General features: G+C 52.5%; 1 protein-coding gene across 1 annotated transcript in view; it reads right to left on the bottom strand.

The window, feature by feature from the left end:
- Positions 1 to 22,893, bottom strand: part of NCK2 (NCK adaptor protein 2) — a 120,429-nt gene that overhangs the window by 17,294 nt on the left and 80,242 nt on the right. The window contains exons 3-4 of the mRNA XM_024743978.1: positions 19,170 to 19,411; positions 4 to 330 (exon numbers count right to left, since the gene is read on the bottom strand). Of these exons, the coding sequence (XP_024599746.1) occupies positions 4 to 330; positions 19,170 to 19,395 (553 nt within the window). The 5' untranslated portion in view covers positions 19,396 to 19,411. The remainder of the gene's footprint in view (positions 1 to 3; positions 331 to 19,169; positions 19,412 to 22,893) is intronic.

Genomic DNA, 22,893 nt, shown 5'->3' with positions numbered 1-22,893 from the left:
CGCCGGGCCGCAGGCTCGGGCCCCCGGGCGCGTCGGCGGCCGCCTCGTCCAGCTCCTCCAGCACGTAGTTGGATGGGAACCAGCCCACCTGCCCGTTGTAGCTGCCCCGCCACCAGCCGTCGCTGCACTTCTCCATGACGGTGACGCGCGAGCCCTTCACCAGCGACAGCTCGTCCTCGCGCTCGGCCGCGTACGCGAACTTGACCACGGCCGGGATGCTGAGGTCGTAGATGCGGTCGGCACCGCCTCCGTTGGCGGGGAACTCCGCGTCCATGCTGGGTGTGGGCGATGCATCGCGGGCGCTTGTCTTCCTGCGGGTCCTGCCGAGGCCTGCGGAGACACGGCAAAGCTCAGTGCGGGGACAGGGCTCAGCGCGTGGGGACCCGGCATGGGCTCCACGCGGGCACGGGGCTCAGCGTTGGGCGACCCGACAAGGGCTCAGGGCGGGGCCTGGTCCAAGAGGCAGCACCTGCACCTGATATAGGACGGACTGGGTCCCGTGGCTGGTGACCAGCCACTCACCAGCAGAGAAGGTGACAGTGGCTAAATGCCTAAAAGCTGGTTATTACCAAAACCGATCTCTCTGCTTTCCTCAAAAACCTGCTAGAGCACCAGCAAACCAAGAGGATAAAACTGTAAAGTCTGAAAATGATTAGAGCATCCCTGTGCCACTACTACAAAAGACCAAAAAAAAAAACAAGACAGGACAGAAAACGTCTTAGGCGTTTTGGACGGGAAGCTGGACAAAATGAGCTTGCAGAGCCGCCCCAGCTCTCAGCACCCCTCAGGGCTGGCCTGTGTTCAGGCCAGCACCCTCTCCTCCATCCGAGGACACTCAGTGCCCTCCCGGAGCCACCTGGCAGTGGAGTGGCCCCACTGGGCGGAAACCCATACCCCTCCTTCCTCCTGTTCTTTTCTTTCAACACTGCAGAGACTTCCCACCAGTTGTGATGAGTGAATTAGAAGAAAAAAAATAGCCCATACATTAAATCTGCGGCAGAATTTTTCACATTCTGATTGAAAAACCACTAATGGATCAGAAAATTGGTTTAACAGGGTTGTGACCAGCCTGTATGTATGTGCTGTCTTCTTTTTAAGAGGGAACAAGATAGAAAATCTCAGAGTGCATCAAACATAGAATTGCTGCTTCAGTCACATATGTGAGTCAGTGCTGAGCTATAATGTGAAAATTATCCCTTCCTGTGCTTGAGGAACACAGCTGGAAAAGCCCTAAAGTAAAAATGCTTTAACCTGGTTAAAATGCACGGAATTCCAGAACCTTGTAGAAAGTGAGCCGAGGGGAGGAGGGCACGTCGGCCCCAGAGATGCGGACATGGACCTGGACTGGGGGGGCCCGCCATGCCGCTCACCCGCCACGTCTCCCAGCTAAGTCAGGGAGGAGGTTTTCGTGGCATGGAAACTGTGGCCACTGGCAAACGTTTTTCTCCTGAAAGGACACCAAAGCGCTTTTATGGGTAGCTTGTACCTCCTTCTCCCTTAATTCCCTGCGGTAGAGACAGCTTGGTCCTGAGAATTACCTTTGCTCCTACTCCCCTGCCAGCTGGGGTGGTCAGAGGAATGAAAGGAGGCATCACAATCGTCTCCGACCACGGAGAGTTGGGCGCTGGCTTCCAGAGCAGACCTGCCTCGGCTGCGTTCTCTGCCCCGGGACACGTGCTCCGCTCAGTGCCACAAGCAGGGCAAGGAGTGTGACGTGACAGCACACTCGTGATAAGTGCTCACTCACTTGGATCTTCAAGTGGAGGCACCAATTCTTTTTTTTTTTTAATATATTTATTTTATTTATTTATTTTTGGCTGCGTTGGGTCTTCGTTGCTGCGCGCGGGCTTTCTCTAGTTGTGGCGAGCGGGGGCTACTCTTCGTTGCGGTGCGCGGGCTTCTCATTGCGGTGGCTTCTCTTGTTGCGGAACACGGGCCCTAGAGTTCCTGGGCTTCAGCAGTTGTAGCATGTGGGCTCAGTAGTTGTGGCTCGCGGGCTCTAGGGCGCAGGCTCAGTAATTGTGGCGCACGGGTTTAGTTGCTCCGCAGCATGTGGGATCTTCCCAGACCAAGGCTCGACCCCGCCTCCCCTGCATTGGCAGGCGGATTCTTAACCACTGCACCACCAGGGAGGCTCCGAGACACCAATTCTTTAAGCTAATGGCTTCTGCTGTTTCTTTTTGTTCTTCAGTGTCTTACTCAAGTGCACGGGAAATAAAGAGTAAGCCGGGACACCGGACCAAGTTAAACATTTAGATTTCCATGTAAGAGTTCATTTGCTTTACACCTGAAAACATGAACCTCTCAACCTTTGATTTCAAAGCTAGGTGAGCTCAACTCTGCAATGACACGGCATCGTGATGATTCAATGGCGTCCTAATCCAGAGGCACACGGGACAGTTCATGGAAGTAAACTTCCACCCGGAAGTCTCGGGCACGAAGGCCTTCAAACCTCCCGGGGCAGTCGGCACGCGGAGCGGGAATGGCCAGGCAGAGTGCCATCTTTATGGGTAACAAAGATTTCAAGAAATAACATTTAAAAATAACTCTCTAGGAGACCTTTCCAAATTTGTGAGCGAGGAAGCCTACTTGAAGAGCCAGGGAAGAGCAGCTTTTAGAATACTCATCAAGACGTAAAGGTATCACTGCACACTACCACATGTAAGTTAGATAACCAACAGGGACCTACTGTAGAGCACAGGGAACTCTACCCAATACTCTGGAATAACCTATATGAGAAAAGAATCTAAGAACGAAACATATGTATATGTATAACCGAATCACTTTGCTGTACACCTGAAACTAACACAACATCGCGAGTCAACTATAATCCAATAAAATTAAAAAATATATAAAAAAAGGCGGAAAGGTGTCAAGATCAACAGAAAAGACAACGGCAGACCTTACGCCTCGGAATACGCCGTGGAAGAGACACTTACGTAAGTCAGTCATACCGCTGAATGAACACACTGCTTTGTCTGCTTTTTTTCAAACACAAAATGATTTAATTACTTCAGCCTTGAGCTCCTTCCAGGAGCCTTCCTAGGCTCTGGGGAGAGTGAGGTAAGACAGTCACACTCCCTGCCCATAAGAGAAGCTTATATGTCTCTATCAAGACTGGAACTTTCTACATACAAACAGCCCTGGAAAATGAACCTGTTTTGCTCTAACATGACCTAAACAGTCTTTGAGGCAACTCTGGGCTGGGGTCTTGGGGGTAGCACAGCAGAATGACTGAGCGCACAGCCCCAGCAGGGATCCCGAGTCAGCCACTAATTAGCTGTGTGCTCTTGGGCAAGTTGCTTAGTCTCTCTGGTCTTAGTTTTCTTACCCTAAAATGTGGATGATGGCACTGGATCAGACTGCGAGGGGGGCCGTAACAGACTGGGGGGCTTCGACAACAGAAACGTGTTTTCTCATGGTTCTGGGGGCTGGAAGTCACAGATGAAGGGTCAACAGGGCTGGTTCCTTCGGAGGCCTCTCTCCCTGGCTTACAGACGGCTGCCTTCTCACTGAGTCTGCATTCTGTGTCCTAATTTCCTCTCCTTACAGGACACCAGTCATGCTGAATTAGGGCCACCCTAAGAAACCTCATTTAAACTTAATTACCTGTTTAAAGGCCCTATACAAATACAGCCACACTTTGAGATTCTGGGGAATGGGACATCAACATATGAATTTTGAGGGTGGACAAATCACCCTAAAACAGGTACCTGAGTTCAGATCACACATATAAAGCACAGAACGTGCTTTATGAATGACAATTATTACTCTTCCTAACTGGTGTTGAGCTGGGTGTTGAATTTCTTCTTTCTCAGATGTTTTACCAGGAGAGGGTCTAAGTCCTCTCTGAACACTCTTGGCCGTGACCCTACGTGCCAGACGGCCACCCAAACAGAAACTTTGCCCGTCAGGCGTTTGGCACCTGGGAAACATTATCTTATGGGAGCAGAGATACGTGGCGGCTGGCGCAGTGAAATGCAGGAGGCAGGTGTGTGTCAGGGGCGGGAAGGGAGGAGCCCGGCCGCACTGACATCTACGTGATCTGAACCTCACGACGGTCCTGTGACAGACCCGGCTCCCCCCATTTCTGCAGGTGGGGAAACCGGGGCTGAACGAGACCAGGGAACTGGCCCAACACACACAGCCAGTGGAGTGGCACAGACAGACCGTGATCCAATGAAAGCCTATTTAATCCAGAGTCATCAGAAGCACAGTTCCGCCAGAGGCTAGCGTGAAGCGTGACGGGAGATGCTCGTTACCCGTGTCATGATTTCCATGGGCAGATGCATTCAGGGCTCTGAAACGGGGTTTCAAGATCCCCTCACGCACCCTCCCAAACTGTGATGAACACTTCCTCTGATTCTAGGGAATGAACTGGGCCCTGTGTGTCCAGGTGGAAGTGGGGCTGAGGTTAGGGAAAGAAGGTTTGGGATGAGAAATGCATCAGGAGCGACAGGCCGGGGCCCCGGGACAAGTCTGGGGACAGCTGGGGCAGGCTGGAGGGGGCGTCGGGTGGAAATGTGTAAACAGAACCAAGTCCTGGGTTGTTGACAAAGGCTCTCCATTTCTTCTTCTTCCCCAGTTCTTCCCTGACCCTGATTCTGCCCGAGGCCAGAGCCCGGGTGGATGGGGCCGAAGGGCTGGGGGCCCCGGGGAACAGCAGGAGGGAGGAGAAAGGCGTCAGAGGGAAGGGGACCCACCCACCAGCAGCCAGGGCGGCCTTTCTGAATGAGGACAACCAGGTGAACGGCTCCGGAGAATCAGGCGGCCGGGATCACAAGGACGTCGGACGAGCAGGCTCTGGAGCTTCAGGACCCCGTCATCTCCCCCTGCCTGGACCTCACCCGAGGCCACGTGACTGCCGCCGCGTGCCAGCTACGAGATGCCAGGTCAGAGGGGACAGAGACCCGTGTGTAAGCTCCAAGCTCTGGACGGCCTTGGCGTCCAGGCTCTAATTCAAAGGCAAATCCGTTATCTTTTAGGGAAGGAGGCAGTATGGGAACTCCCCTGCTCCCCACTTTCTCTGCCTGCGTATTTCCCCACATCTTCTGCTTTCTTTTTCTTCATTCAAGTCAGACCACCTCCTTCTTCCAGTTGTATCAAAAACACAACCTGACTCCAATGTGTGTTGTGATTTTAACAAGGATAATGTGATTAATTTCCTTCTATGATTTCACATTTTTCCCGCCAGGAGAGGCAAGAGCCTCACACCCCTTCTGCCAAGTCCCAGCCCATCTTCACCTACTGAACAGTAACTAACCAGGACCTGGCCCACCAGGTGCCCTCGCTAACCAGGGCTTCCGCTCGCCCCCTCTCTGGGCCACATTTGGGAGAACGCTCTTCCTGGCCCTTTCCAAGGCCTGCTCCCCAGGGCCAGAGCACGGATTCCGGGGCAGCCTGGGCCGCAGACAGAAGCACCTCCCAGAGCAGCTGGCCACATTCCTCACCACACCCTGGCCTCGGGTACCGACCACGTGGTGCGGGACACCCAGGCAGCTCCGGCCAGGCCACGATGGACGGACCGAGGCCCGGAGAGCACTAACATGTTTTCACAAGGTCTAGGACGAATTCAAATGGCGTGCGTCTCTTTTAGTTGTCAAGTTCACCGTAAAATCCTCCACCGCACAGAATGTGGTGTTTGGACGTTTTGTTGCAGGTGTTGATGCGGCCTGTACTGGGCCCATCACATCATGATGAGAATATATAGAGCGTGGCCACTAGGAAACCTTTCCTACGGCCAGCACGCTGCATTCGGCGATGCTGAGTAACTTACTTCCCGCAAAGTTATGACTTTCTCTGAGCTCGTTCAGTAATGTATAAACTGCCGTAACTTCCACGAGGAAAGAATGAAGAAGGAATGGAAATCACTACTTAAAAAAAAAGCAAGGGCTTCCCTGGTGGCGCAGCGGTTGGGAGTCCGCCTGCCGATGCAGGGGACGCGGGTTCGTGCCCCGGTCCGGGAGGATCCCCCATGCCGCGGAGCGGCTGGGCCCGTGAGCCATGGCCGCTGAGCCTGCACGTCTGGAGCCTGAGCTCCGCAACGGGAGAGGCCACAGCAGTGAGAGGCCCGCGTACCGCAAAAAAACAAAAAAGATAAAGGGATGTTATAGCAGACGACTTTAAAATATGTTCTGTCATCTTCCAGCTGGAATTCTGGAGATTTAAGATAAAATGCCAAACAAATTTGACAGTTCATACAAGTATTCCAGCCCATACATGTAGGCACAGCACACCTGAGTTTCAGGAGCTCTATGGCAAAGCCATTTTATTTTTGCTACTAATCAGATTTGTGACATAAACCAGATGCAAGTAGAAAATTTCCTTGCACTTAAAATGTCATTTATACTAAGTTAAGCATAGAGGTTACTAATTTGTGGGGCTTTTTCCCCATCAGGGGTTAGGAATGTCAACTGAAATTATTAATACAGAAGTTTTTTGTCACTAAATGCTAAGGAGGTCTGACAAGATTGGTTCAGGTACAAAGTAGCTGAAATAACTTTTCACATAAGAGGACATATTTAATGTTTGGCTCCTAATAGCTATTCATGGTCCTATATGTTCATTTAGTTTGTATCTAGTTTTTCAGACTAGCTTCCACTACTCAGAGAATGTCTAGTGCCAGGATTCACAGTCGAGTATCTGAATAAAGGAAAAACCTCACATTTACTAAACTTAAGGATTTTCTGAAGGGCCACCATTTAGCATTAATGCAGTAGTTCTCTCTTGCTTTAATCTGTTCCACACCTTCTACGCCATCTCTATTCAACAGAGCTCCTCTCTTCTTGCGGTCTCAGCAGGGCCCATCCCCAGGGCTCGGATCAGAACTCCCCCTGCAGTCTGGGGTGGAGGGAACCGGCTCTCAAGAGTCAGTCACACCTGTAGGCGCCTGTGTGAAGAAGAGGCCCAGAGACACAGAGACAGAACCTGGATGACATGAGTTGAGCCCGGGAATCCAACCACACTTCCCAATGATGTGAGCTAATCTCTCTTTAAATTCTCCTCTTCTTCCTGTTGTTTTTCTTTAGCTACTTTTGAGATGATTTCTGTCACTTCGATTAAGGGCTCTGGAAAAAATAAAATGACCCTTCCCCACTCTCGTTCCCCTGCTTCCACCTGACCTCCTGAAATAGGCCAAACTGGTGACCACCCTGAGAAAACAGGTATGCTTGGGTGAGTACCCCGCAGAAAACAGAGCAAAAGTTGGGGAGCCCCCAGGCTGGTGCGCGGGGGTGAGCAGACACAGGCTGTGCTTCCTAATCCCAGAGCAGCCTGGGGTTGAATATTTACCCCAAGAGCCCGCACTCGAGGTCTGTGATTCTGGGTGGCATGGACGTTAGGCCTAACCGACCGAAGCCCCCCGACCTCGACTTTTGCTCTGCTCTGCTCTGCTCTGCACGGGGACTCAGGGCCACCGGCCCCACCCGAGGTGGGTCTCGGAGGAAACCCCCAGGGCAGCCCGGAGAGCCACGGGCTGGTCAGTGCAGGGCATCTCAGACCCAGCCGGGGCTCAGGCCAAGCGGACTGGGGCGTGGCTGCCCCAGGTGGCACCTGCCCCTCCTGTCACTCAGAGGTGCAACCGCTGCTACCTGCTGGACGTGCGAGCCTGGGGAGGATGCAGAGTGTGTGGAGAACAGGGGTGGGGGGCGGCTGGGCAGGGGTCCGGGGAGGGGACGGGGAGGGGAGGGAGGGGCAGAGACGCGCCCGGCGGAGGCAGCATGACTGTGGCGGGCAGGGCACAGAGCTGGTCCATCTCACCCTCGTCCCCGCGTCACTGGTGGAAGATACCGCACCTGGCACCGCGCCTGCCTCACTGACAGGAACCGGGTCCACTCGAAGAGGAGGACACCCCACTTCCCAGCCGCGTCCAAGACGGAGGACTAAATGCAGCCCTGGGCGTCCAGCTTCGTCCTCCCTGGGCTTGCACGTCCAGCGGGTCGCACCGCGGTCACAGCTCTGAGTGAGTGACAGGAGGGCAGGCGCCACCTGGAGCAGCCGGGTGATGGCTCTCATGCCCAGGTCTGAGACGTCTGGTACTGTCCAGCTGGTCCCAGGGACCCATTTCACCCGCAGGAAACCGCAGCCCTGCGGCTGCCGCTGCCATGTCAGCACCAGCAAAGCAGACGCTTGCCCTGTAAGGTCCTGACAGCAAGAGCGGGGAACACTTTCTCCTGACGGGCGGGATGTGGCAGACCCCAGGGAGGTGAAGGGCTGAGGATAAAGTCGGGCCAGGAGCCTTTCTCCCACTAGCAGCTTAAATCGAGCTTTCGAAGGTGAAAACCACTGTCCTTTCCTAAAGCGGAGTCAGTCTGCTGCACGGCCCGTGGGAAACACCGGGGGCTCCATGCTCCCCCCGTGATACAGCCACGAACCCAGGGGGTTACTTCTTTATTCCTAGGCACGCGCACCTTAGGTGCGTACCCCTCACCCTACGATGAAACGTGCCCTTACGGGCCGTATGGAACCCCCAAGTTCAGGGAGGGCTGGTCCAGGACGGGGCAGGGGGAGGAAGGAGCCTTCATGAGATGGATGGGAGCTGCCACCCCTGTGGCAGATCCACACGGCCCGCGTCGGGCCGCCAGCTGGCCGAGGGACAAAGGAGCCATTCACCATCCACGTGCCCAGATGGTCCCCTTTCCAGCAGGCGGATGTGCCAGCAGCCAGCACAAGACGGAGATGCGTTGGGGGCAAAGGCTACCATCGCACAGGTCCACGGGTCCAGGGCCCAGAACCGGAATTTCCATCCCTGCCCCTGAGAGAGCCCGTTCCCTCGTGAGCAGGAAGGCGAATAACACGACTGAACGTGTAAAGCCTGAAAAAAAGTGGTTTAGAAGCACAGGATATGGTCAACCAAATGCGAAAGCCAAACGGTAGCACGGATGCGAGTCAAAAGAATTTTTTAAAAAATTGTTAATTAGAGATTGTAATTAAAAATACATATTCAGTACCCCTCAACACACATACCTGCTGCAACAGCACGAGCGCCTCTGAATGTGCAGGACGGGGGTGGGAGTGGGCCGCACACGCGCGAGGACTCAACGTGACCTTCTGAAGCACCGCGCAGTGTCAGCCCCTGGCAGAAGCTCACAAGCGCAACTTTTTGAGCCCACGCCTGCTCAGCAAGATGAAATATGGTAACAGAAAAAGAGAGCGAGCGAGTAAAGGGACGACACACTGGTGGGGGACCCCAGTTCTGACCCCGCTCCAGGCCCAGCTCCTGCCCCACTGGCTTGTGGCCTTGGCAGGTCTGCACTCTCTTCTCCTGTTCCTGCAGCCGTGACATGGGGACGCCAGTGGCACTGGCGGGGCGGCTGTGAGGCTCCAAAGCCTGAGGAAGGGACCGAACGCAGCATCCCGTACACGGCAGGAGCCGCGCGACTGTGGGCCTGGTGCTTTTACTGCTATTATCGCTCCTCTCTGGTTGAGGGCCAAGGTCCGGTGGAGAAAAGAACAGGTGATGCTTTCTCCACGGAGGTGTGCACCTGTCTGTTTTCTCCCTCAAATGCTCCTGCGGGACGGCCTGGCCTCAGTCCTGCTCTCTGGTTCAGGAGCAGCTAAGACACGAGGGCCCCTCTGAAGCATCTCAGGAGAGGACGTTCCTCGGTGCAAAGCTGGCCTTCAGTTAGGAAGTGCAAGGGACACGCCATCTTCCAAGGCTGGACAGAAGGGCTTCCGGGACCACACGCTGCTCTGGACAAGGCGAACTCTGGTTACTAAGAGGCCAGGCCCCCGCCGGCTCCAGGGAGGGGTCCTGACGTGGCTGGGCTCGGCCCCAGGCCCTCGTTCCCGGCTGGCTTTTGTGGCAGTACCCTGCCTGGGCCCAAGGCCTGCTCCTGGCTCTGCTGTGAAGCACCTTGTTACCCTGGACAAGTAACTCAACGTGCCTCATTTTCATAGGAAAGCTGCGGACCAGGTTATCTCCAGAGCCCTTTCCAGGATTCAAGAATTCTACACAGAGAGCCCAAAGTGTCGAATGAACTTCACTTTTTAAACTTAACCGTACATACTAGGCTACACGAAAACAACCACAGGAGAACCGTAAGTGGCCCTTTTGGATCTTACAGCCAGCTCCTGTCACCGGTGTCTGGCTGAGCATGTTGGGCTAAATACTGCAGGACCGGTCACTTTAGGTCAGTGCCTAAGGCCCCCAAACATTTCACTACCAATTCACGCTCCACGATGAACACCCACTTGTAACTTTTCCAAGTTAGACATTCAACTGCTTTGCTCCCTGAAAAAAGCCAAAACTATAAAATCAATGGAGGTTCCCTGCAAACAGCCACCCCAGGATGGCTGGCTTCCGGGAGACCCCCAGCCCGGAAACTCACCAAGAGCTGCCCTCCAGGTGGCTTCCCAGCCGGGAGAACCACGGGGCACAATCTGGATGCTCACAGAATCTGTGAATTTGGAAGCAGAGAAAGGAAGTTAAGAGTTGAGGGAGAGGGACGGCAGGCTGCAGGGGCTGATCAGGGGAGCGGCCTGTGGACAACGTGATGTGAGCAGGTGCTCGCCCGTGCAGAGAGCAGCGGTGGCTGCAGGGCACAGGGCTCGGGGCAGGAGGCGCCTGCTTGGCCTTCCAGCAGCCCCAGAGGCTCTGCAGTCAGCACCACGGCACCCGTCCTGAACAAACCCCCCTGCACCCCACACCGGCCCCGGCGACAGACACGAGCGTGTAACAGGCAAGAGGAACGTTCGAGACATATGGACGAGATCTGAAACTGGGTGCGGGCCATATGGGGAAGCGCAGTTGGAAACACGGAGAGAAGATTTTACTTAATTCTCAGCGTCTGTAGCCCACGTTTTCTCTATTCTAAAACCGAAGGCTCCCACTTGAGTAACTTTGAATCAAGAAAGGCTGGTATCGATGTTCTTTAGAAAAACGGTCATTTTAATAAGAAGCAACCCAGGTGCCAGTTGCTGGGAAAGAAACTGGGAAATGCTTTACATGGTGTCCTTGTCCTTCCTCAGGGCTCGAGGGGCCCGGGGGCCGACGCATCTGGCTTCCAGACCCCGTGTCACCGCACACCTGCTTCTCCTCTGTCTCCCAAGCGTAGACCCCTCCTCCTTCCCCATCCCCTCTCCTGGCTCTTCTCCCATTAGCATTCTTTTGAACAATCTGTCTCTATTTTCTCTCTAATTACCCTCCCACTAATCCGTTGTGAGTTGTTTTACGTTTCTTGTTCTAAATACTTGGACACTTACGATATATGCAAACAAATCCAAGTTTATTTTGGGCGCTGGCACCACAATCGCTGTAGACGTTTCCACAGTCTGTGGGCATTACATTTGGCGGGTCATTTGTACCGTGAACGATCTCGCAAGACAGAATTCTAAGGAGTTCTAAGTTATGCCACATAACACCTAATTCGGCTTCGTACAACGGTAGATTATACAACAGAGACCGAAAAGGTCAACCTCAAGTGTTAAATGCAGCTCTGAAAACCCAGAGTCCCTGCTTTAATACGGGGAAGAGATGATAGTTTGGAGAAGCTGGACCTTTAAAATCAAACTGAGATCTGTCAATCTTCTTCGCATGTTACACACAAACTTTTCATGGGGCGTGGTCTGGCTCTGCACTTTAAGTGAGAAAAATGTACTTTGTACTTTTTGTACTGATTCCTTAGAAGGGGACTGAGTTTAGGAAGTATGTCTAAGTGACATGTAAAAAGACTAACGGCAATATTCTTATTCTTTATGGACATTCAACCTAGGAAGCCAAACTACTTCTAAGACAAATGCACTATAAAGAATCAGCTTCCCCTCTTCGGTTTTATACAGAGCACCCTGACCACTAAGGAACCGGAGGCATGGACCAAACTCACTCGGCAAAGGTCCTTTCCAGCACGTGTCGCGACCAGGCTTCCGCGAACGGGTAGACGTTTCAGGACTGACGGCCTGGCGACAGTGGGATTGATGCGAAGAAGTCACCTTTGCAACCCGATTTTGATTCTACGTGTGTAGAGATACTTAGCAAACAGATGCAAACGCCAACAGTGATTATTTCTGGGCGATAAGGTCACAGGTGATTTTTGTTTTTTTCTATTTTCCAATTTTCTTTTTTTTTTTTTTTTAATAAGTATGCCAGTCTTCAGTGAATAGTTTTATAAAAGACAGGCATTTCAGGGAGGACAATTCTGAGGACTACCTGAGTGCAGAAACCCGTGTCACACAAAGAGCCTGTGAGTGGCAAAGACGGCTGAAATCTCACGCGCGCAGACCCCCGGAACACGCCTGCTGCCGAGATAAGAATCGATCTGGGGAAAAGCAGGTGAGTTCCTGGGACACTCGGCTTCCAAATCATTTTAATTAAAGGCTCCCGCTCCCCTCAGTGTGACGGAACCAGGCGGTTATTGATAAGTGAACCCCCAGGGCCGGGAGGAAACGATGCTTATGAAGTCTAGCTGGTCCCCTCGAGTCCCAGGGGCTGCAGCAAGGGTGGGAGAAAACCAACCCAGCCGTGCAGGCGGGACCAGGGAGCGACTGGACGCACCAATACTGATGCCAAGCAGGCGGCATTCCCCTCGCCCCCCAGGGCTCCCCGCAATCTGAATCCCCAACCCCCGAGGCTGACCAACAATAGCAGAGCTTGAGGAGTCGGGCAGACATGCTCTGAATTTCAACCCATCACTTACCGTGTGTTCTTGGGCACACACAGTCCTTAACCTCCGAGTCTCATTTTTTTCACGTGAGATATAAGGATGTTAGTATATTCCTCTGAGGGTTACTGGGAAGATTAACCAAAAAGGTGTACAGGTAGGTAGCACCAGAGAGGCACACAGAAATCGTTATCACTGCCTACACACTGGAAAACGCACACGACATCAGTTCCGGGTCTCGGGTTGAATTTTGCTGCTGCATTAAGCTTTCCTTTTGGCTTCGGGCGTGACATGGGTGTCGGGAGCGCGGGGATGGTGGTTACGGAGCCCGCGGGTCCCAGGCACCGGCTGTCACAGGGCCTCCCTCCCAGGGGAGGGCTTGGGGGCAGCTGTAGAAAGTAGACGGAGGCCCCCGAGACCACAGCGGAGCGGAAGCTTGGTGGAGGAACCTCGCGAAATGCCTCAAACGCCAGGGCTCCCCTGCAGGCTGAGACAGAACTGTTTATACTGGTCAAAAACTAAGTTTCCCGTCAGCGCAGCCCGTATGTGACAGCAAAAATCTGAATTTTGTCTCCTGAAGTTGAGACTCATGCCTGAAGCGTGAAATATTCCCACCGAAGGGCCCGCCATCAACTCCAGCGCGTCTCGTCATCACGGCCCAGGTTCTCCTCCTACTTCCCTAACCCTCTGGTCTTTCTGCCGGTTGTTCATTCAGGCTGCAAACCCTTGAGTCACCTGTGACTCACCTGCTGCTTCACACTCGGTTGGCACAGAGTTCTGGGCCTTCCCGCGAAGCCCAGGGCTGGTGACATCCCCCTGGGCCACCCTGAGGTCTCGTCCCCAGCCTCCTGCTGACACACTGGCACCGCCACTCCCACCCCGAGGACCAGAATCAAGATGCCTGCCATACACCCCGACGGCCACCACCCCGTCCACCACAGGACAACCGCTGGGGCTCCCCTTTGCAGAAGCATCAGGCCTAATGATGGGGGCCTGCCCAGTGTGGGTCACTCAGGGCCCTCAGTGCCACCGGCTCACTTACTGTCCTCCCACACGCCCCCCCGCTCCCAGCCTCTGCCTCTCCCTCCACCGAAGACCAGCCCCGAGACGCGAAGGAGTTCAGTCTCAACCATCTGATAAGACAAGTGGTCCCTTATCCCGCCCTAAAGATACCGCAGCTGAGGCTTTGCGGCTTCCACGGCTCGCCCCAAATCGCTCAACTGGCGTGTGGGCGTGTGCTGAGCCTGGATCTGAAAAGACCTCAGCCTCACCCTCCTGTGTATGCTGCTTCCACAAGGATAAGAGAGGCCCGAGTGGCCTCATCCAGCCGTTTCTGGTGGGCCAGGAGGGGCAGCGCCACTGTCCTAATGACCCCCGCGCATCCGGGCCACGGTTACTCTTCCAGTTACATCACAGGCGCCAGAGAGTCGGGGGCTGAACTCTACCCACCAGATGAAAGAACGTCCAGCCGGCCTCCCCCGTCTGATGCACACACACACCCTGTGACACGGAGCCGATCCCGACACCACGTCTGCATCCCTGTTTCAAAGCCTTCAGTTATTGTTCCCAAAAGTCACTCAGCGGGGAACCAGGTGGCTTAGAAGCATTTCCAAGGGACAGAGCGAGGGAGGGACGACTCCAACTCAGCCTGTGACAACCAGCGACTACAGCATCCATCACCAGTGGCTCATCTGGACAGATCGCCTGCCCTGCTTCAGCCCTACCGAGAACGCTTCTGATCACAGCAAAGACCCACAGTCCTGCAGTGCCGGAAGGAAAATCCCCCCACGGCCTCACCGTCACGGAGGCTGGAGCCCACCTCTCGCCCCATCTCTGTCGTAACAAAGATGCCTACATTGAACTGGTACAGAGCAGCCTGGGCCGCTCCGGCAGGAAGCGGTGTTCCCTCACCTGCCTGCCAGTGATAGGGCGGGAAGCTGCTGGATGATTACGGAAAGTTCTGAACCAAGTCCTGGGGAACCGTTCTGAGGAAGAATCGGCGGCAACCTCGTGTGTTAGGTCCAATCTCAGCAGGTCCTAGGCGATCCTCTGGTCTCTGAAAGACCGATGACGACTGTAAGGCCCTGAGGCACCGCAGATGCCCGGATAGAACAGGAAGCCCGAGGTACAACCTCTCCCCTGCTATGATCCAGCGTCACGGCCTGGGGTAGTCCCCAAACCGCTCTACGTCTGCCCGTTTGTTCAACTTACAGATAAGTTGTAAGAACAGCACAAAGGACGTTATTTTCCCTGAACTATCTGAGAGTAGGCTGCCAGCGCCCTGTCCCATCACCTCAACACTTGGTGTCATCTCCACACACAAGGGCATCCTCGACACAAAACCGGGACGTTAACACCGATACACAATTACTGTCATACTCAGACCCCACTCCGGTTTTGCTAGTAAGACCCTGGTTTTCATCTCTAAAACAGGGAACCCAGTATCACTAGGATTCCCTCTAACATCCTAGCTGCTTATCTCTGTGACGCAGCCCTAACAAATGCCCACCCAGTAAGCCCTGATAGTCAACTTGGTGAAAAAAACCCAAGTTCATGCTAAAGGCATGTGACCCGTCTCTGTCACAGGCCTTCTCTTGGGGAAGACGCTCAGTCAACCGTACATGGATATGCCTCGAGGAACCCTGGGAACTTCACCCCCAGGAACCACCCCTCCCCGACCAAAAGCATCAACCCAAACCGCGCAAGGGCTCTTGCAGTTAGTGAGCACTGGTCCCCCCACCGTGGCCGCTCTCTGCTCCCAGGTCTGGCTTGGAGTCGCAGAGGTGGGCACCGGTCCGGAGCTCATCACTGGTAGGTGATTAACTGGCTCAGGCAGGGTCACACTGGGGCCAGGGCTAAAGCGGCAGCCCCGGGGGCAGCTCACTTCTGGTTCCACATGCCGCAGGAGGGTGGTCAGCGAAGGATGTGTGTGCCTTGGAACAAACCCTCCACGGGCGGATGCTAACAGATTATAAATGGAACCGTAGCTTCCTGGGTAGCCCAAGTCAGCACCTGGGCCTAAGGCAACCATCGCGAAGACAGTTAACCTTCAGGGCTTCGGCAGGTTCCAGCTGCCGTCGTCAAGTGGTGACAAAAACCGTTCTTCAGTAAAATCCCTCCCTGGGAGCAGCTTCCCCATCTCGCAAGATTTAGCACAACACTTTCCAACACCTAACCTGCATGGTTTTATGAGTCGGGTCGTGGAAAACACCAAGGCCAGGCCGGAGCCCAGGAAGGCAGCGAGCCTTTCAAAACATCGCCTGGGCTCTGCCAGCAGGAACGGCTCTTGAGGACGGCTCCTTGTTATCTGTGGAAAAGCTCTCTTTGACTAATCGTGATCATAAGCTGAACGTGAGAGGAGACCTAGCGTATCAACGTGCTACCCGTCTACAAACACGAGGTCATACTGTTTTATTTAATTATAAATTATTAAGGGAAAAGGAAGAGCGACAGTCCTTTCCTAACGGAGAGAACTGTTTGGGAAAGGTACCGCTTTCTGGAGGTTACTGTAGCAAACTATTACATGCGATTAAATTAAATTGGCGACCGACCTCAGCACAGCACAGGGATACAAAAAAGCAGGAGAGAGCTCTGCCAAGTCACGGTCCCCGGCAGTTAGAGATGCCAACACACAAGGAGAGCACAGGGACTCTGACGGGCAGTCCAGTGCTACTGTGTTTCAAACCAGGTGCCTGCCGGGGAAATCTTAACCACGGCTTTAGAAACTGGGTGGATTTCCATGGCAGTAGAATTACAAATGTGGATGATGTCATGAGTCGCTATTAGAAGGTCAACATGTGTGGTGGTGCCTTTGACGTTGTTTTCACTCCTTCTAATACACAGTAGAGAGAACTTCCGCTGGGTGCGTAATCTGTCTATGATCACACTATAATTCCAACAGCACACCCGTCACGGTAATTTACACAGGAAGCCACGGATGCTTTAGCTCCAGTCTTCTCTGTAACGGAGACCAGTGGGCGGCAGGAGAGGCTGCGGGAAGTTTTCCCACCTTCCTTCTCGACGCTGGTGCCTTGTCAGGTCTGACGATGGAGAAATAGTAAGTCACACCGCAACGGTGGTTCTTGTCTGGGTACCGCCCTTCTCTGTGACCCCGTTCAAGGGGGGCAATGGAAAACTCATGCCGAGACAACAAGGTCTCTCTTTGTCCAACAAAAGCAAGGCTCTGGGTGCCCACGACAAACACATGGAAGCAAAAAAGACAGACAATGAATGGGGGCATTTCTCCCCGGCAATGGGCATACTGACCTCCAACAGTCTCTAGACTACAAATATTAAGTGCCACGGATATGGACGTTCAGAACACAGCTTTGTTGGTGTTTTTACATTAAATAATGCTAGGTACAAACGTTTCCAAGGCAGTAATGTGCCTGACGGGGGAGGAGGCCTGGAAAAGGGTGGTCGGTCCACAGAAGGGCAGCAGGTCTCCCCAGCACGGCTCTCACGGGCCAAGGAGAGCCGAGGGGAGAGGGTTAAAGAGAAGCCAACTTTGATTCTATTTAAGGAAGAGCTTTCTAACAATCTGTGTTCTCCCAAAATGGAACTTGGCTGGCTCTGTGGAAGGAGACGTGTGCCCGCAGAGCTGGGGGGCCATCTGTCGGGGCGGGGGAGCCAGCCTGGCACCCATACGAGGACAGGCTGGCTGAGCCAGGCCCCCCGAGTTCTGAGAGGAGCCCTGGGGACTGACTGCCACTCGTGAAAAACCGAACCCTAGCGCCAGATGTGCTGCAGAGCTCAGCTGTCTTCTCGTTCTAAAAACCGAAGGGAGGGATGACGAGCTGTTCCAGGGAATTTGTAGGTAAGTCAGAGGGCCTGCTTCGCCTTATTTCACTCCCCAGCATTCCGTTCCATTTCTGGGTGTTTCATTCTTTACTAGAATCTTGAGAATGTAGTTTTGAAAAAGGATAAGAAGACAAAACAAGTCAACAATGTTGAGCATCTCCAAAAAAAGGTACTTTAGTGGGTGAGAAGCTGAAATTGGAAAAAGTAAATAAAATTAAGCGCAGGGCACTCCTAAAGTATTTACCTACTCACGCTTCCCGCATTTCTTAGTCACAGTTCATAGAGGGTTATAAGCACAGGACAACAACGTTTCTTTCAAGTGACATGCTTGGAAAAAACGATAAAGAGGGTCACTTTTGTGAAAAAGAAACAGATTGCTCATGAAAAACGGAATTTCTCCATCAGACAGAATCTACGGTAGCTGGTGTGATTCTCACGCAGGCCAGTGTCTCATTTCTCTCTCCAAGTCGTGAAAATAACCTAACCCACAACACAAAATTACTACCCAGTGCATGAAGGCTTTACTTGGTTTTTTTTGTTTGTTTGTTTGTTTGTTTTTTGCGGTACGCGGGCCTCTCACCGTTGTGGCCTCTCCCGTTGTGGAGCACAGGCTCCGGACGCGCAGGCTCAGCGGCCATGGCTCACGGGCCCAGCCGCTCCGCGGCATGTGGGATCTTCCCGGGCCGGGGCACGAACCCGCGTCCCCTGCATCGGCAGGCGGACTCTCCACCACTGCGCCACCAGGGAAGCCCTTTACTTGGTTTTGAAGAGTCAGTGGCCCCTTGAAGACTTCAGAAAATGAAAGATGAATATTTTGCAACACTCATGACATTCAGAGTTTCATTTTCTTTTCAGGTTTCCTGCCTGTTCCCCTCCCTCAAGTGAAACTAATTCTCTTGTTAGAAATAAAAAGGAAAGCCTCAAGGAAATGTAACGTGGGTGATAACATTGACCTGTTTCAAGAGCAAACTCTTCCGTGATAACCAGCGGTCCCGGGGGCCACCTACATGGTGCTCACAGAAGGAGGCACCGCTGACCTTCAGGAAGTCACCCTCTCGCATCCTCTGCAGGACGTCCACGCAAAGGCGAGATCGGACACCATCACCTTCAGGGGACTCGGGCTCTTTCCCACGTCCGGACACCAGGGAAGGGAACAGGCGCGTGGGAAGAAAGCTGGGCGCCCAGCAGGCCCCCTGCGGGTCACCCTGGCGGCCTCGCATCACACCGCCGCTCGAGTCCCCACCTTAGCTGCCACTGTCCAGGACTGCACCATGAAACGCCACCAGTTTAACAGAAGGAAAAAATTCCCCGGGTGCAAAGTACTTTTTTGCCATCTCCTCCTCTATGTGCAAACACCACACACACACAGGATTTCGTGAGAGAGAAAAAGATTTGATGGGATGACCTGGGCGGACCTGGGGACATGCCCGGAGGTGGTCATTCCATTTCAGGACCCTCCAGAAAGTTGATGCCAGGAGACAGAGACACGCAGGGGGGGTCCGAAACACACAGAAAGGCCAGCTCACATAAACCTCCAAACTCGAGAACCTCTAGGAAATGACCAGCCGGATATTTCTGCACTGGATCTCTCAATGTCCAGAGATTTTTTAAAAAGACAAGTAGAAAGATGTCAATATTTAAAACATACCCTTTTTTTTTTTTTTTCCCTCAAATGCAAATGAAAGAGATGACCTCCACCCCGAGTCCCGCTGAGAAAGCACCAGGCCCCCGCCTTCCAGGCCGGGCCGGGGTCCTGCCGCGCCTGCCACTCACCAAGCGTGTCCTTGAGGTTCTTCACGAGGGAGCCCTTCTTCAGGCTGTTCTTCCTCTCCACGTAGTTGGACGGCACGTAGCCCGTCCTGTTGGCCGCGTTACGCACCCGCCACCAGGTCTTGGAGTCGTCCAGCAGCCACAGGCGCTCGTTCTTCTTGATGTCCAGCTCCTGGTCCTGCTGCGCTGTGTAGTCCCACTTGGCTATGACGATGACCTCCTCTGTCATCTTTCATGGAGTCCTTCTGCCAGCAAAACATTTGGAGAGGCTCATTAGACACCCGGCCGAGCGCCACGGCTGCTGCATCCACGCGGAAAACTACACCCGGACGGCTTTTATTACGGCTCGGCAACCAGCTGTCTCCAGGGTCTCAGATACTCAACCTTAAGATGACCTCCTTCCAACAAGCTTTAGTACGCTGTTTAGAAACGGTGACCTTATAAAGCGAATCTTAATGTTGCACATGGGGAATTCTGCTTCTCTGCTAAAAACAAACAACAACAACAGAAAACTTTCCAAAAAATTCTAAATAACCGTATCACAATTAAACTTGTTCACTAGATAAAGTAACACCAGATCCTTATAGCTGATATCTTTACAACCATTTTCTCAGGATAAGCTGACTTTTATGACCATATTTAATGACCGTGACACACCCAAACCGCAATGTTGGTATCCGGGACTGGATCCTAAAACATGAAAATTAGTGAAATCCAAGTGAAGCTAGTCAATAGTCTACCACTAACCAACGTTAATCTCTCACTTTTGACAAATGTCCCTGGTTAGGTAAGACGTTAGCACTAAGGGAAATTGAGTGCGGGCTGTCAGGAATGCTTTGTACTATCTTTGCAGCTTCTTCATAAATATAAAATTATTCCTGGAACTTGAAACACAGATGTTTATAGCAGCTTCATTCATAACTGCCAAAATTTGGAAGCCATCAAGATGTCCTTCAGTTGGTGATAGACAAATAAACTGTGGTCCATCCAGATAATGGAATATTGCTCAGTGATAGAAACAAATGAGCTGGGCTTCCCTGGTGGTGCAGTGGATAAGAATCCACCTGCCAATGCAGGGGACACGAGTTTGAGCCCTGGTCTGGGAACGTCCCACATGCCGCGGAGCAACTAAGCCCGTGCGCCACAACTACTGAGCCTGCGCTCTAGAGCCTGCGAGCCACAACTACTGAGCCCATGTGCCACAACTACTGAGCCTGTGCTCTAGAGCCCACGAGCCACAACTACTGAGCCCGCGTGCCACAGCTACTGAAGCCTGCGCGCCTAGAGCCTGTGCTCCGCAACAAGAGAAGCCACCGCAGTGAGAAGCCCGCGCACCGCAGGAGAGTAGCCCCCGCTCGCCGCAACTAGAGAAAGCCCGTGCACAGCAACAAAGACCCAATGCAGCCTAAAATTTAAAAAATTAAAAAAAAAACAACACATGAGCTGTGAAGACATGAAGGAACTTCAAATGCACACGACTAAGTGGAAGAAGCCTGTCTGAAAAGGGTGAGACTGTATGATTCTCACAAAGACTCTCTCCTTGACCAAACTTTCGTCAGGCTCCTCTGAATCCTCTTCCCAGACTAGGCCTTGACTACCGTATTTCTGTGTCTGTACTTCCACGTCCATCGCCCAATTTTAGCAAGAACCCTGCTGATTTGGTTCAGCCAGAATCCTCCACCCTCACCCAGGTGTTAGGTCAGTGCAGCCAGAATCCCCCCTTACCTCTGATGTTCCCTCTTAGTGGTTTTCCATCCATCTACTCCCCACCCAGCTCCTGGGCTCTAAATCCCCACTCTTCATTCTTGTATGTGGGGTTGAGCCCAATCTCTCTCCCCTATGGCAAAAATCCCTCGGAGTCCTCCCCTGAGTAAAGTCTGCTTAACCGTTCTTTAACAAGTGTCAGTTTTTCTTTAATAATTCCAAGAATATAACATTCTGGAAATGGGAAAACTACAGAGACATTACAAAGATCAGTAGTGGCCAAGGGCACAGGGGAAAGAGGGATGATTAGGTGCAGCACAGGGATTTTTAGGGCAGTGAGACAATTCTACACGATACTATAGTAGTGGACACATGTCATGACACATTTGTCAAGACCCATAAAACATTCAATACCAAGAGTGAACCGCAATACAGAATTACTCCAAAATTAAAAGTTTATTAAAAAAATACAGTACACTGCATACCTAGTTAAGTCAATCCTGGAAGTAATAAATAGCAAAGGCATACCTGAACGACTGTAAGGAATACGGTTATGAGCTAGTTCGTAACTTCTCGGGTGGAAGATGGGCATTTTTGCAGCAGAAAAATTCAACATTCAGTCCTTTAAATGACTAGAAGTTTATTCAAAACTAGCAAGAGATGAATAATGGAAAGGCTATTGACTCAGATCCCCTTCTTTTCTGACAGAGAGGAGTTCTCATTATTTATAGGGATGGCTTCAGGAAGACAGAGGGGACCTAGCGCACTGACTCCACAAAAGCATGGATCCCGTTTTAAAATAACACGACATTTGCTGCTAGAGGCTAAAGACACTTATAGATAATACATGTTCTCCTCTTTCATGAATTAACTTCCAAATTTAGAGATAACAAACCTTTGGGGAAGGAGGAGATGTTTCATAAACCTTAGGCATAACGTACACAATATCTGAGAAGATAGTGTTTACGCAAATCTCATTTCCAAATTGTAGACAATGTTGTTACCTACTTTCAGAAAATCTCAAGTCCACGCGGTATCTCCCTATATACTGAACTCACTGTCAGGTTAGATTTCTGAAGGTCATGAAGGTCGTTTCTCTTTTTACAATAATAATGCGAGGGACCAGAGCAGTAACAGGAATGGGCTTCAGAGAATATTTTATTTGAATACCGGGTTTGTGTCTTCATTACAGTTTCAAAAAGAGATTTGAACAAGAACAGCCCATCACTTAAGACCAGTCAAAACAATTTATAAATTTTCTGCACGACTTAACTACATGAAAAGCAGGTAAGTAAGGCACTGGCTGGGCCTGGTACGTCTCAGTGCACATCGAACAGCACACGGGAGGGAACCTAGAAAATGCTGTGCCCGGCTTCACCCCCCTGGGACCCTCGAGGAGCTGGGCCTGAGCACCCACCGTGTGTCACAGGCCCCAGGTCACGCTGACAGCCCTCCTCACAGGTGCTCTTCCTGGGTCCGGGGCGGGAACTCAGCACCCTGCTCCGTCTGGGGGAGGGCGCTGGAGTACATGGGGGCACTCATTCACTCTGCAAACACCCGCCTTTCAGGAGACAGAGGATCAGAGATTCAGTGCCTTGCTGAGCAACAGAGCCACGGTTTGAGCGCAGGGCTGTGCACCTGTGCTCACTTCTGGGGGGGCTGGGGAGGGGGTGAGAACTCGTGTGGGGTCTTTGACAGGCTTAATCCACCCAGGAAATCTATGACTCTGGGACAGAAGAAAAATAAATTCCAAGCACCTAAAAAATGAGCAGCTGTTCCTTGGACATAACAAAGGGCTTTAAACCTGTTGTAATTGACTTATGAAAGCTTCCCATCAGTATAAAAGCTTCAGGAGTCCATCAAATCAACAACCACCCCACACCAGGGATCACAGCCCTCCATCAACAGCCACCCCACCCAGGGATCACAGTCTCCCATCAACAACCACCTCCCCCAGGGATCACAGCTCCCGTCAACAACCACCTCCCCCAGGGATCACAGCTCCCCGTCAACAACCACCCCA

Source organism: Neophocaena asiaeorientalis, unplaced genomic scaffold (genome assembly GCF_003031525.2).
Source record: "Neophocaena asiaeorientalis asiaeorientalis breed wild unplaced genomic scaffold, Neophocaena_asiaeorientalis_V1.1 scaffold114, whole genome shotgun sequence".
Classification (NCBI taxonomy): Eukaryota; Metazoa; Chordata; class Mammalia; order Artiodactyla; family Phocoenidae; genus Neophocaena; species Neophocaena asiaeorientalis.
Note: the sequence above shows the minus strand (reverse complement) of the source record. Positions and strands in the feature narration are given on the sequence as shown.